We start from the raw sequence: 11,173 nt of genomic DNA, 5'->3' as shown, positions 1-11,173 counted from the left end.
GTTAATATTATTAAAATTATTATTATTCCATCTGTATTTAATTCTTTATGAATAGCTAATATCTTCATATGGTTCAACACCTAAAGGGCCCACGTAGATGTACAGGGAAAAGGCAATTTGCCTCCTGTTCCCGTTCCCAACCATTCAGGTCTCAGATGCCACAGTGAAACCAAATCCCTTGTTTCCTTCCAGAGATATGCATTTTGAATGCTGGCAAGTTTTAAAAACAAATTCCCAGTCTTCTCTGCCTGCTATTCTTCCTGGTCTCCCTGGGTTACGCCTTGCCTTTTTCGTAAACAGTATCCCTCAGAGATCGTTTAATATCAGTGCCCAGAGAGCTTCCTTGGTGTTAGAGGCAACTGCCTCCTTTTACATTGTGTGAAAGCGACCAGCCTCTTCCGCGTGGACAGACTTCCCTGGATACAGTGAGTGGTCTTGACCTGCATCGCTTTCCAGCTCTGACACTTAGAGGTATACTTTGGCGCTTGATTAATAGCCACGCTGAGCCTCAGTTTCCCCCGTCAGATGAGGTTGTAATAGCACTCACGTCACAGTTGTCATTGCCATGAAAGGACATGACCCTGGACCAAGAGCTACTTGCATTAATAATCCTGCAAGATGTGGCTGTATTTCCCTCCATGATTGTATTGATTTACATCCTTGCTGGCCTTGCAGGAAATTGCTGGATTTCCCCACTGTCTCACCACGACAGCATGTTGGCAAAGCTTTGCGTTTTTGCCTCGGTGTCATTTGATGTGTGCCTGTTGGATTCCCAGCAAGGTTGTGCATCTGGGGGAAGGGGTTTGTGAAGTCCAGGGCACAGGAGGCAACAGGTATGTGGGTGGGGGATCCTGATCTCTGAAGGCCTGGTTTCCAAAGTCCCAAGGAAGGGGTTAATGGGGAACCCAGCTCTGATTTCCTGTAATCCATGTGCCTTTCCTGGCCCAGGCTGCATGCCTGGAGTTGGGGGAGGTGTGCAGACACAGAACAAACCTGGACCCTGTCTGCTTGATTGCGTCACCCCTTCTTTGGGAGAGGGAGGGTGCAAGCACCTGCTTACTGTCCAGAACTGAGATTCAACTTCTGAACCAGGGGCTGGGGTACCTCCTAGGATCCCCCAAACCTCAATTACTCCCGTTTCCCTCCCCCACCCCATTTCCTGGTTGCATTATAGCCCTAAACAGTCAGGGTTTCTGCTTTGACGGTCTTGGGAAGGCATTCCTGCTGGCCTGTGCCTCCCAGCAAGGCTTGGTTCTGGCTTTCTCAGAGCCTCAGTTAATCCATCTGAACAGTGGGATTGATGATAGTTCCTGCTGTTTTGACAAAGGTGCTGAGATGCTTCAGAGCGCTGGGCTTGGAGGGAAGGTTCACGCCTATGGTGGTGGAGGTCTGCGGAGGGTCCTTGCCCCGACCTCCAGGAAGTGACCAGAGGGGTGAAGGCAGAAGCAGAGGTGGGCCTGGGAGAAGGAGGGGATTCTTGGAAGCTTCATCCTGGGGAATGTGCATTTGTGCCCGGAAGTGTGGGAGAGGGATGGCAGGCAAGATAAGCCAGCAGGGGAGAGAGAGGAGGAGGCCTGGCTGATGGGATTCCCGTTAGCTGGCGTGCCCTGCCCAACATTCCAGGTTGGACAGCCGGAGGGCCAGGCTGCCTGGGTTGAGGCCAAGTGGGGTCTCTGGAAGGCACTTAACCCCAACACAGTATTGGCTGTGTGTCCCCGATTCCAGTTGAACTGGTGTCCTGAGTTTCGTCTGGCACCCCAGCTGGAGGAAGGAGAGGAAGGGGAAGGAAGGGGGAGGATTTCTGGGCGGGGGGAGCCCGGGCACCCCTCTCCCCCCCACCCCCTTGAGTGCAGTGATTTCCCTGCTGCACCCCCCACCCTCACCCTTGAGTCGGTGCCAGGCCTGGGAACAGCGGGGACTGCCCCTCCCCTCCTGGCCCCCCACTTCCAGGATGGGGTCCTTGCTACACTGCTTTCTGAGATTTTCCCCCCAGGACCCACGGCCAGGGCACCTCCCCCACCATGCATCCCAGGCCTCCCCTTCTCCCCCTACTCATTACTCATTAACTGGAAGGTAAACTTGGCCCGGCTGGATCTGATCTGCCCCATGGCTGCTTCCCCCGCTCCCCCGCACCCCTGACTCAAGCTCAGGAGGGGCCTGAGCGTCAGGGACCCCCACCCTGGAGGGTGCAGGGGCAGGCTGGACATTCACAGCCATGAATGTCCCTCTGAGCATTGGGTGACAAGCCAGTGGCATGGGGCAGGCAGAGGCTCAGCCTGGTGCCCCGCACGTGGTGAGACCCCACTGCACGTGGACTGTATGTTTACTGTTTCCAACACCTGCTTCTCTTCCTCACCTTGTTTCGCTGACAGCCCTGCCCGTCCTCCAAGCCGTCCCCCATCGTCCTACCTCTCCCCTGCACTCACTGTCCCAGTCCATCTGTCTGTTGTCTGCACCCCTGTGGTCTGTGGCCTCCCTGCTGCAGAATCACTCCTCTCAGCTCATCTACTCTACAGCAACGGGGGACTTGGTGTAAAAACACAGCTTTGTGACCCTGCAAAATTATGGTGTGGAATACGTGAATGCACGCTAGTGAGTTGGTCTCCATGAGACTCAGACGCAGCACTTTATTTCATGAAACTTGTTTCTTCTGCATCCCTGGTTTGCAGACCAAGAGACTGAGGGCTTTGAACACTTGCCCAGATCCTCTAGGTGGGAGGAGCTGGGATTTGAACCCAGGCAGCCGGGGTCCAGACTTCAGGCTCCTAAGCTGTAGGAGTCTCTGACTGCTGTTGTAACAAATGACCACACACTTGGTGGCTTAAAATAATACCTATGTATTATCTTACAGGGCTGGAGGGCTGAAGTCTGAAGTCAAGGTGTGGGCAGGGCTGTGTTCCTTAGGGGGGCTCCAACCGGGGGAACTGGGAATCCACTTCCTGCCCTTTTGGGCTTCTAGAGCCCATTGCACCCCTTGACTCAGGGGGCCAGCTGAACCTCACAGCACATCCCTTATACATGTTTCCCTGTGGCTCTCCTTGTCTGACTGGGACCCTGATGCCTCCCTCTCATAAGGACCCTGGTGATGACACTGGGTCATCCAGGATCACCTCCCATCTCAGGGCCTTTAGCTCAGTCACATCTGCAAAGTGCCCTTTGCCGCTTCATGTGACATCCTTGCGGGTTCTGGGGATCAGGACGGGGACTTCTTTGGGAGCCTTGATTCTGCGCACCCCTGCACGCACATGGAGTAAAGCACCGACTTCGATGGTCACGTCCTTCCCTGCTGTAACCTTCTTGGCTCCCACAGGCATTAGCACGAAGTCCAACTGTTGTCTTGAGGCTTCTGCCAGCTGCTCCCCCACCCTCCCTGCCCCCCCCTCTCGGCCTCAGCCAGCCCTGCAGGGGGACTGGCAGGCTATTCTGGGCTTCTCTACGTGCTCACATAACTTGCTCAGTCTGCAATGCCTCCTCACTTCCTTGTCTGGCTGGGCTATTTATTCATCTGGGCCCCGTTATACTTGTTTCTGTTTGCAGGAAGCCTTGACCCCTGCCCGATTCTCTACCCGTCATCCCATGCCTGTGGCCCCCACTGAGAACTGTCTGCTGAGCTCCAAAAGGGGCTGTGGACACTCTGGCTGAAAGGGGGTTTGGGACAGGGGAGACAATGACATCTCTGGAGCTGCCCACATGGGTGCACAGGTGCAGTGCTAATCTGAGGTCCCTCTTCAAGGTTCAGGGCAGCCCACGAAAGGTTAGGCTGTGCTGAGCCACTCACACCATTATCACATGTGTGATACTCAGTGGCCTCATGGGGACCTCAGTTTACATGTTAGGACACAGAGGCGAAACCACCTACCCAGGGGCACACAACAAAGGGCGCGGTGGGTTTGGGGAGGCCGGAGGTTTGGTCGCAGGGAGTCTACGTGCCAAAGGGCAGTGTGGTCCGTGGTAAAGTGCAGCTCTGAAACCAGACTGCTAGTGTTTTGAGCCCCGAGTCTCTCAACTCATCAGCTGTGTGACCCTGGGCAAGCTACTTAGCCTGTCTGTGTCTCACAGGCTTAATAGGAGTCAGGGTCAATGGAAGCCTTCGAAGAGGGTGTGGCGTTCAGCGTTAGCCACAGTTAGAGACTTCAGTGCCCACTACTTGTGGGCCTACCAACCAGCAAGTTTTCCTCACCTCCAGCCTCTGTGGAGGTGTCCCTCCCCTGGGCCTGCCGTCCTTCCCCTGCTTCTCTGATCACCTCCCCCCAGCTTCCCAGGCTGGGTCAGGGCCCTGTGATGGTCTCGTCCTTATCCCTGCCTGGCCCCTTCCCCCAACCGTGAGCCCCTTGAGGGTCGAGCCTGGGTCACTGCTCTGTCCTCAGCACTGGGTTCAGGGCCTGACGTGTAGCAGTTGCTCGAATGACATTTACTGAATGTGGGGGGCAACGGAGACTGAAACCTCCCCCACCCCCCCACGAATACAGGTTTCTCAACTGTAAGCACAACCTCCGTGTTAGACCTCAACACCCAGAAAAGCAAGAAACCAGGCTAGCAAAACAGATCGGTCATTATTGTGCAACTGCAAGCGGCAGATGGCTCCGGGGCGGGGACAGGATTGCCCAATACTTGGGGGAAGAGGGGGGGGCTCTCTTCTGAATGGGCTCTGGGGACTCAAGGCTCAGGGAGCTAGGCGCAGCATGCGCCCCGGGCGCCCTCCTCCTCCTGCTCCTGGCGCTTTGGGAGCCCGCAGGAGTGAGGAATGTGTGTGTGGAGCGGGTGGGAACAGGCGGGGGACGGAGGACTGGTCCCAGATGCCGGGATGATCACAATAGCTCCCGCCCGCTGGCTGTTTTGTTGACTTTGGACAGGCCTTCCCGGAACCCAGAATTGGTCATTCTAGAGGCAGATAACCAGGAGGCGGCTCAGGAGTTGAGGGGGACTAGGCCCCGCCCCCGATGGCCCTCAAATCAACTCCTAGAGCTCCCCGGCCCCGCCCCCCGAGCGCTGGCCCCGCCCACCCTGCCTCCAGGACTCCTGTGCCTGTGCCCCCCACCAGCCCCTGAGGCCCAGGGCTCACAGTTGCTCCATTTGCACGTCTTCCTCGTCCTCCTGGGGCAGCTGCAGGTATGGGTTGTTGCCTGCAGGCTGGAACTTGTAGCCAGTGAGCACGAAGAAGGCCAGAGTGGAGCCTTCCACCAAGAGCTGCAGGGCAAGGGCAGGAGGAGTGTCAGGCACGCCCCCTGCACCCCCGTCCCCAAAGCTGTCTGGCCCACCCTCCCATCTGCCTATGGCCCCCGTGTCCACCTGGTACAGCCACTGCCACTGGAAGGGCACGGCCACCCGCAGCAGGATGGCGATGATCCTCGTGAAATAGACGTAACAGATGATCTGCCGGGACAGAGACAGAGGGCAGGGCGTTGGGGCTGAGTGATGGCTGGCTGATGGCAGACGGAGGGGTTAGAGTGGGTATGCCAATGGGCTGGTTGTAACCTCCAGAAAAAAAAAATCCCCCCGAAGACCACAAAACTCCACCGAGTGAGAATGGGGCTCCTACCATGACATAGTAATGCCGAAACAGCTTCAGCTTGGCCAGGTTCACTGCCACTGAGGGTGTACACAGAGAGGGGGGTTAGGGGAAGGAGGCTGGGGGCATGGGGAAAGGGAGAGGTGTGGAGGAGGTCTGGGGACTGGGAGAACATCTTGGTGAGGGGCCAAGGGGCAGGAAACGTGGAGGGGGATGTTTGGGGTGGGGAGCGCTGGACGGGAAGCAAGGTAGAGAGGCAGGAAGGCAGTGGCGGCAGGGACGGAAGGGACATCCAGGGAGCAGAAAGAGGGTCCTGGAGCGGGACATGGGCTGGGGGCCCAGGAGGTCCTGGGACCAGGGCCTCACCCTTTCCATCAGTGCCCGATGCATCCTGGAGATGCCGGATAGACCTGGAATGGGGCAGGGGACACAGGAAGCTGTCAGCACTACCTCTGGCCATGTTTGTGGTGGCCTGGGTGGGGAGGGGGGGGGTCCTCAGCCTCCAGCGGGGGTCACGTGTCGGATCCTCACCAGACCACAGGGAAGAGAATGGCGCCACAGCAGATGAGGTCCACCAGGAAGAGGGTCTCCTTCCAGAGCCTGTAGTCGCTGGCGCCCTCCTCACGGGACTCAATGACGATGTAGGCCACGTTGGCCAGGACCTGGGGGCGGTGTAGGCTGGGTAGGTGTGCCCCAAGGGCCAAGGTGTGCCTGGTCCCATCCCCACCCACCGGCCTGGGGCCTCCTGTGCACCTGCAGGGGAATCACGATCCCAAAGATTTTCTTTTCCTTGTCTGACAGGACGTACTTGACAAAGGCCCAGCCAGAGCCGATCAAGGCGATGGTGATGAAGAGGAGAGCGCCCTTCAGCCTGGGGAGTGTGTGTGGTAAGAGGGGGTGCCCGACCCTCCCCAGCCCACCCCCCAACCTGCCGCAGAGAAGGGCACTCACAGGTGTGTGATGTAGTGCATGACAGCGAGGCCTTCGAGGGGGTGACCCTGGCTGTTGATGAAGTAATAGTTGATCTGGAGGTGGACGGATGGACAGTCAGACAGATGGACGAATGGGTGGGTGGACAGTGACAACTGGGAGGCTAACGATGGCTTAGGAACATGGACGATCACCGTTGCATGGTGGTCAGAAAGTGGACAGAGCTGACGGTTATGACCAGGATGGCAGGTGGACTCAGAAAAGGCCGTGACAACATAGGGGTGGACAGCTGGGATGACAGATGGGCAGTCACAGCCGTGACAAAGGCATGGGAGTCACAGCTGGATGGACGGACAATGAGATAGTGAGACAATCAGGCAGGGGGAGAGTCAGAGCTGGGCCAGTGGACAGTCACAGCCAGACAGAAGGACAGGCAGACAGCTGGGCTGGGTGGACAGTTGGAGGCCACAGTGCAAAAATGGCTGGACATGTGGACAGTAGGACAAATGAACTCCCAAGCCCAGGGTCTGCACAGATTTGGGGAGTGGGCTGCTTGGGCTTCTTCCTGGACCCAGAGACCCCAGCCCACCCCCCTTCTGCTCTGGGCCCAAGCTCTCACACTGTGGAAAAGGAGGGAGATGCTCTTGGTGAAAGCCAGGGCTGCCATCAGCCAATGGATCTTGAAGACGTTGTACCTGGTGGGGGGTGGGGAAGGTCACGGACAGAAGGAGGTGGAGGGCATTAGTTAGGGGCAGGGATGGGAGGGTATGAAGAGAGGAGGTGGGGGACCCCCTCCCCCCAACCAGGCATTACGTGTTCCTGCAGAGAAGGGACACCCAGAAGATGCCAGCAGCCAGGAAGCAGGCAGACATGACCATATACAGCTTGAAAAGGGGAATTTCTGCCGCTGACAGGAAGCCCTCCGGGTTCTTCTCCCGGATCATGACCTGGGGAGGGGGCAGCGGTGGGGATGGCATACCAGCTCTGGACGCGCAGAGCCATGAGTGTGAGTCTCACTCTCCCACTCTCAAGCTCCCCCTCTCCGTGCCTCGGTCTTCCCATCTCCCAGGTGGGTACATCGGTCTACCGGTCCACAGCATGGCCTCAGGGAGGATGTGGCAAAGCCGCCCTGCATCTGCTCACCGTGATGTCAAACGGCTGCTCCTGGCCCGGCCTGGAGTTGTAACAGTTGTGGAAATTGAGGCTGTACTGGCCTTCCTCCGCCTGAGAGCCGATCACGACGTGGAACTGGGGGGTGGGGGGCAGACAGGGGGAGTGGAGGCCTCAGCCTGGGAGTCCCCACTCTGGGAGGAGGTGGGGCCACAGGCGCTCACAGACACTCACGCTGAAGTTGTAGGAGTTGTTGAGATGCCCGAGACCCAGGATCAGTTCCTTGTCCTTCCCACTGGGGCCCTGAGGGGACAGAGTGCTGCATGGAGCATTAGCTGGCCCCCGGCCTGGGTCGCCATATGCCCCTGAAGAGACCTTCCCCGAACCTGCTGATCTCCCTGGGACACTGTGGGTTTCGACTTGGCCTTGTCAAGCGTAGTGGTGGCCCCTGTAGGGGACAAGTGAATGAGTTTAGAGATGGATGGACAATTGGACAGCAGAAAAACGGGAGGCGGCCCAGAACAGCCCTAGCCATCTACACTCTCCCCGCTCACATGGCCAGCCTCACTCACCGCTGTCCACATTAGAGGTGACGGTGTGCACTGGATTTGAGGGCCCTGGTTCAGAAGGTGCTTCGGGGAGGAGCCCAGGAGAGATGAACAGCTTCTTCTGCTCTCCATACTTCCTCACCTGGACCCTGGGGTGAGGGTGGGGACCGTGAGGGTGAGGCTGAAGGCTTGGGTCATGTGCATGACCTGTGCAGAGGAACTCAATGGCCCCTTGGGCCCTTGGGATCTCCTTTCTGAGGGCGGCACCAGGCTGAATCAGTGGTCACACAATTCCAGCACTGGCCACCACCCATCAAGACGACTGCCACATCTATGAACTGCCTGCACCCGTGACTGTCACTTCCCGTGACAGTGACTTACTCACTCTACTTCAGCGCATTGTTTTAAATGAAAATGTGTCTACAGACAGGCTACATGGTATTGTGGGACTCTGGTGCCAGGCTGCCTGGGTCCAAATCCCAGTTCTTGGGCCTCAGTTTCCTCTTCTTTAGAATGGGGATAATAATAGTATAAAGAATCGATGAGTTCACACCTGTAAAAGCTTGCAGGATGCTGCCTGGCACACAGGAAGCATTCAACAAGCATTAACTATTGCTGTCAATTCTCACAACACTCCTCTGTGTCCGTGTCTTCTGCCCTGAGACCCCAACACTCTCTGGGTACCCTGCCCCTCTCCCTCCTTCCCGTAACCAGAAGGCTGGAAGGCAAAATTGAAAAGCACGTGGCTTTCTTCCTAAGAGCACGGAGGTTCTTTCCGGCTGGCTTCTCATTGCACCTGATCAGCTCACGTGGGTATCACACCCAGGGAAACACAAATGATGCAGCCCCTGGCCCATCAACTTACCGCAGATCCTTGGTGTTGATGAGGAAGAGAACCAGGAGGTTGCTACTGTTTTTCCAGAGAGGACAGTCGTGGGGGTCCCGGGTCTGGGGAGTGGGTAAGAGGGCACCTTGGTTACCAACTCCCACTAACCCACCCCCACCCTGCCTCCTCCCCGTGCACCCCGCAAGGGAGGGTCACTTCTTGCTCCCCTCTCTGGGAAAGGAGGGCCTCTGGGCTCCAGATGTAAAGGACAGACATCCCAGGCCCTCCTCACCCCCTCCCTACCTCCCCCTCCACTCACTGAGTAGGATCGAACACTGCCAGATCGAACCCGAGTCAGACTGAACCCCACCTGGCAGGTGGAAAGAAAAAGGGACAAAATGAGAGACTGCGCAGAGACCTCGCCAAGGCACCTCTTTTAGTAGCAACAGAAATGTAACCTCAAATTTACTGAACACCTACTATGTACTAGGTCCCACATTCACTCATGGAATTTTCCAACACACCATCCTGCCCCTGGCTTCTCATACTCTTTAACTCCTAACCATCTCGAGCCACTCTACGTGGATGTCACTTCCCTAGGGAGACCCTCGCTGGTCCCCTGGACCTAGCCCGTCCTGTTTTCACCCAATTAAAATGTTGATGTAATAATGCCCTCCCTCCACCAACCCAAGCTCAGGGTCTAGCATACATGGCAAGAGATTTTGTTTTTCCCATGTTACAGATGAGGAGCCTCAGAGGGGCCAATGCACTTGCCCAAGACCACACGGATGAGGGGCAGAGCTACAAACTGAGGACAGGGGGCTTGGAAACTTGTGCTCTTCGCCCCGCTCCAGCAAACTCCTCAAAGCCCCTCACCAGCGGGGCCTTCTCTTCTGTCTCCTGGAGGCCCAGACGCAGGAGGCTCAGGTCCACCTCCAGGGAGCCATTGGTGTAGAAGCCGAAGCTATTCAGCTGGATGTCTGCTCGCTTCTCCCCCTGCCGGAGACCAAGGAGGAAGAGGCAGCGGCAGCTCAGACTTCTTTCCAACTCAGCCCCACGGCTCTGGCGCGAGGTCCCCCTAAGAGCTCGGCCCCCTCCTGGTACCCCTAGATTGAGGACAGGTCCAAAGAGTAATGGGAGAGGCTGAGAGGGCCTTCCCGGAGGCCATGTCCCCAGACCAATCCCCCGGGGAGGAACAGGGTAGCCCCACATCCTCCAGCCACCATTCTGAGAGTCCAGCAAAAGAAAGCCTGGGGCATTTGCAAGTCTCCGCACTTGGTGAACACCACCCCAAGAGCAGAGTTATTTATCTTGGTGCGCCGAGCTCTGACCTCCCAGTTTGTAGATTCCAAATGAGTCCCCAAGATCCCAGTGAGTGCCCAGAGAACCCAATCCTAGAAACCCCAGGGACTCCCCTGGGCGGCGCCAAAGGTGCCAGCGGCCCCAGAGCAATCTCAAGAATTTAGAGGACTAAGGGGCGGGCGGGAGGGGGTGGGGTGTTCCCTGGAGCTGAAGACCCACCCCCCCAACGGGCGGGGCACAGTCCTAACACTGCCAGCCAGGCTGCGCCACCAGAGGACTGAAAGGACTCCTCGGACGAGACCACTCCGGGCCTGCAGGCGGGGGGCGCCGGACCGCTCCATCCCACGTAAGACGAGGGGGAGGTAGGACGAGACCACTCCAAACCAGGGGCTTCTTCGAGACAACACTGCGCCCCCCGCCCCAGTCCGCCGCGCGGCGGGACTCACCGTCAGCGCCAGTCGGTGGATGCGCCCAGAACAGCCACCCAAGAGCAGCAGCAGAAGTAGCAGCTGCCCCCACTCCGGGGGGCTCCGGCGGGCGAGCCCCCTCCTCTCGCTCACTGCCATCTCTAGAGCCACCACCTCCCCTGATACCGCCTCTGACGCCCCCACCGCCAACGGTTGAGCCAATCGCCGCACGGTGAGGGCCGACCTTCCGGCATTTCTAGCCCGCCCAGCCAATCAGCGACTCTTTCCTAGAAAATCCGCATCCCCCACCCCCGCACGACACCAAACAGACAACACCGGCTCCGAATGGGGTGCTGATAATGCTTAACCCCACCTCCGCTCTCACCAATCATTAGAAAGATTGTCCCGATGTAATTTGACAAACAGTCCACCTAACCAATTGTGATGGATCTGATATCCCGCCCTTGAAGCGGAACTCCTTCATCCACGCCCAACTGAAGGTCTGTCCAGGACTACGTTACCCAGAATGCAGTGAGAGCAG

The 11,173-nt window shown here is 57.6% G+C and overlaps 1 protein-coding gene and 1 long non-coding RNA gene across 4 annotated transcripts; one reads left to right on the top strand and one right to left on the bottom strand.

Annotated features, from left to right (window-relative positions):
* Nucleotides 1-4,676: 4,676 nt before the first annotated feature.
* Nucleotides 4,677-10,837, bottom strand: GPR108 (G protein-coupled receptor 108). 3 transcript variants are annotated; one of them, XM_086699293.1, is made up of 18 exons: nucleotides 10,672-10,837; nucleotides 9,800-9,919; nucleotides 9,243-9,293; nucleotides 8,963-9,045; nucleotides 8,122-8,246; nucleotides 7,936-7,997; nucleotides 7,784-7,852; nucleotides 7,583-7,687; nucleotides 7,253-7,386; nucleotides 7,059-7,134; nucleotides 6,461-6,534; nucleotides 6,263-6,380; nucleotides 6,041-6,171; nucleotides 5,876-5,919; nucleotides 5,540-5,589; nucleotides 5,290-5,373; nucleotides 5,063-5,187; nucleotides 4,677-4,881 (listed from the first exon to the last, which is right to left on the bottom strand). In XM_086699293.1, exons 1-18 carry the CDS (start codon nucleotides 10,789-10,791, stop codon nucleotides 4,809-4,811), a joined length of 1,644 nt encoding a protein of 547 aa, XP_086555419.1. In that variant the 5' UTR covers nucleotides 10,792-10,837; the 3' UTR covers nucleotides 4,677-4,808. The 3 variants fall into 3 exon arrangements, with proteins under 3 accessions (XP_086555419.1, XP_086555418.1, XP_086555420.1); XM_086699292.1 differs by lacking the exon at nucleotides 10,672-10,837 and having other exon boundaries at nucleotides 9,800-10,135; XM_086699294.1 differs by lacking the exons at nucleotides 9,800-9,919; nucleotides 10,672-10,837 and having other exon boundaries at nucleotides 7,784-7,868.
* On the top strand, nucleotides 6,308-10,211 carry LOC147583823 (uncharacterized). Its single transcript, XR_015248553.1, has 3 exons — nucleotides 6,308-6,396; nucleotides 8,857-8,906; nucleotides 9,666-10,211. It is a non-coding gene; the product is annotated as an uncharacterized LOC147583823 (long non-coding RNA).
* Nucleotides 10,838-11,173: the final 336 nt, after the last annotated feature.

This window comes from Puma concolor, chromosome A2 (assembly GCF_028749965.1).
Source record: "Puma concolor isolate L17-30 chromosome A2, mPumCon1.1.hap2, whole genome shotgun sequence".
Lineage (NCBI taxonomy): Eukaryota > Metazoa > Chordata > Mammalia > Carnivora > Felidae > Puma > Puma concolor.
Note: the sequence above shows the minus strand (reverse complement) of the source record. Positions and strands in the feature narration are given on the sequence as shown.

Excerpts from the sequence above, each read along its gene's own strand:
- GPR108 (XM_086699292.1), bottom strand. The coding sequence starts at position 10,135 with ATGTGGGGCTACCCTGTTCCTCCCCGGGGGATTGGTCTGGGGACATGG. Across the intron at positions 9,046-9,242 it reads GCAGTGTTCGATCCTACTCA|ACCCGGGACCCCCACGACTG; the intron begins GTGAGTGGAGGG and ends CCCACTCCCCAG. Across the intron at positions 6,172-6,262 it reads GGATCGTGATTCCCCTGCAG|GTCCTGGCCAACGTGGCCTA; the intron begins GTGCACAGGAGG and ends CACCGCCCCCAG.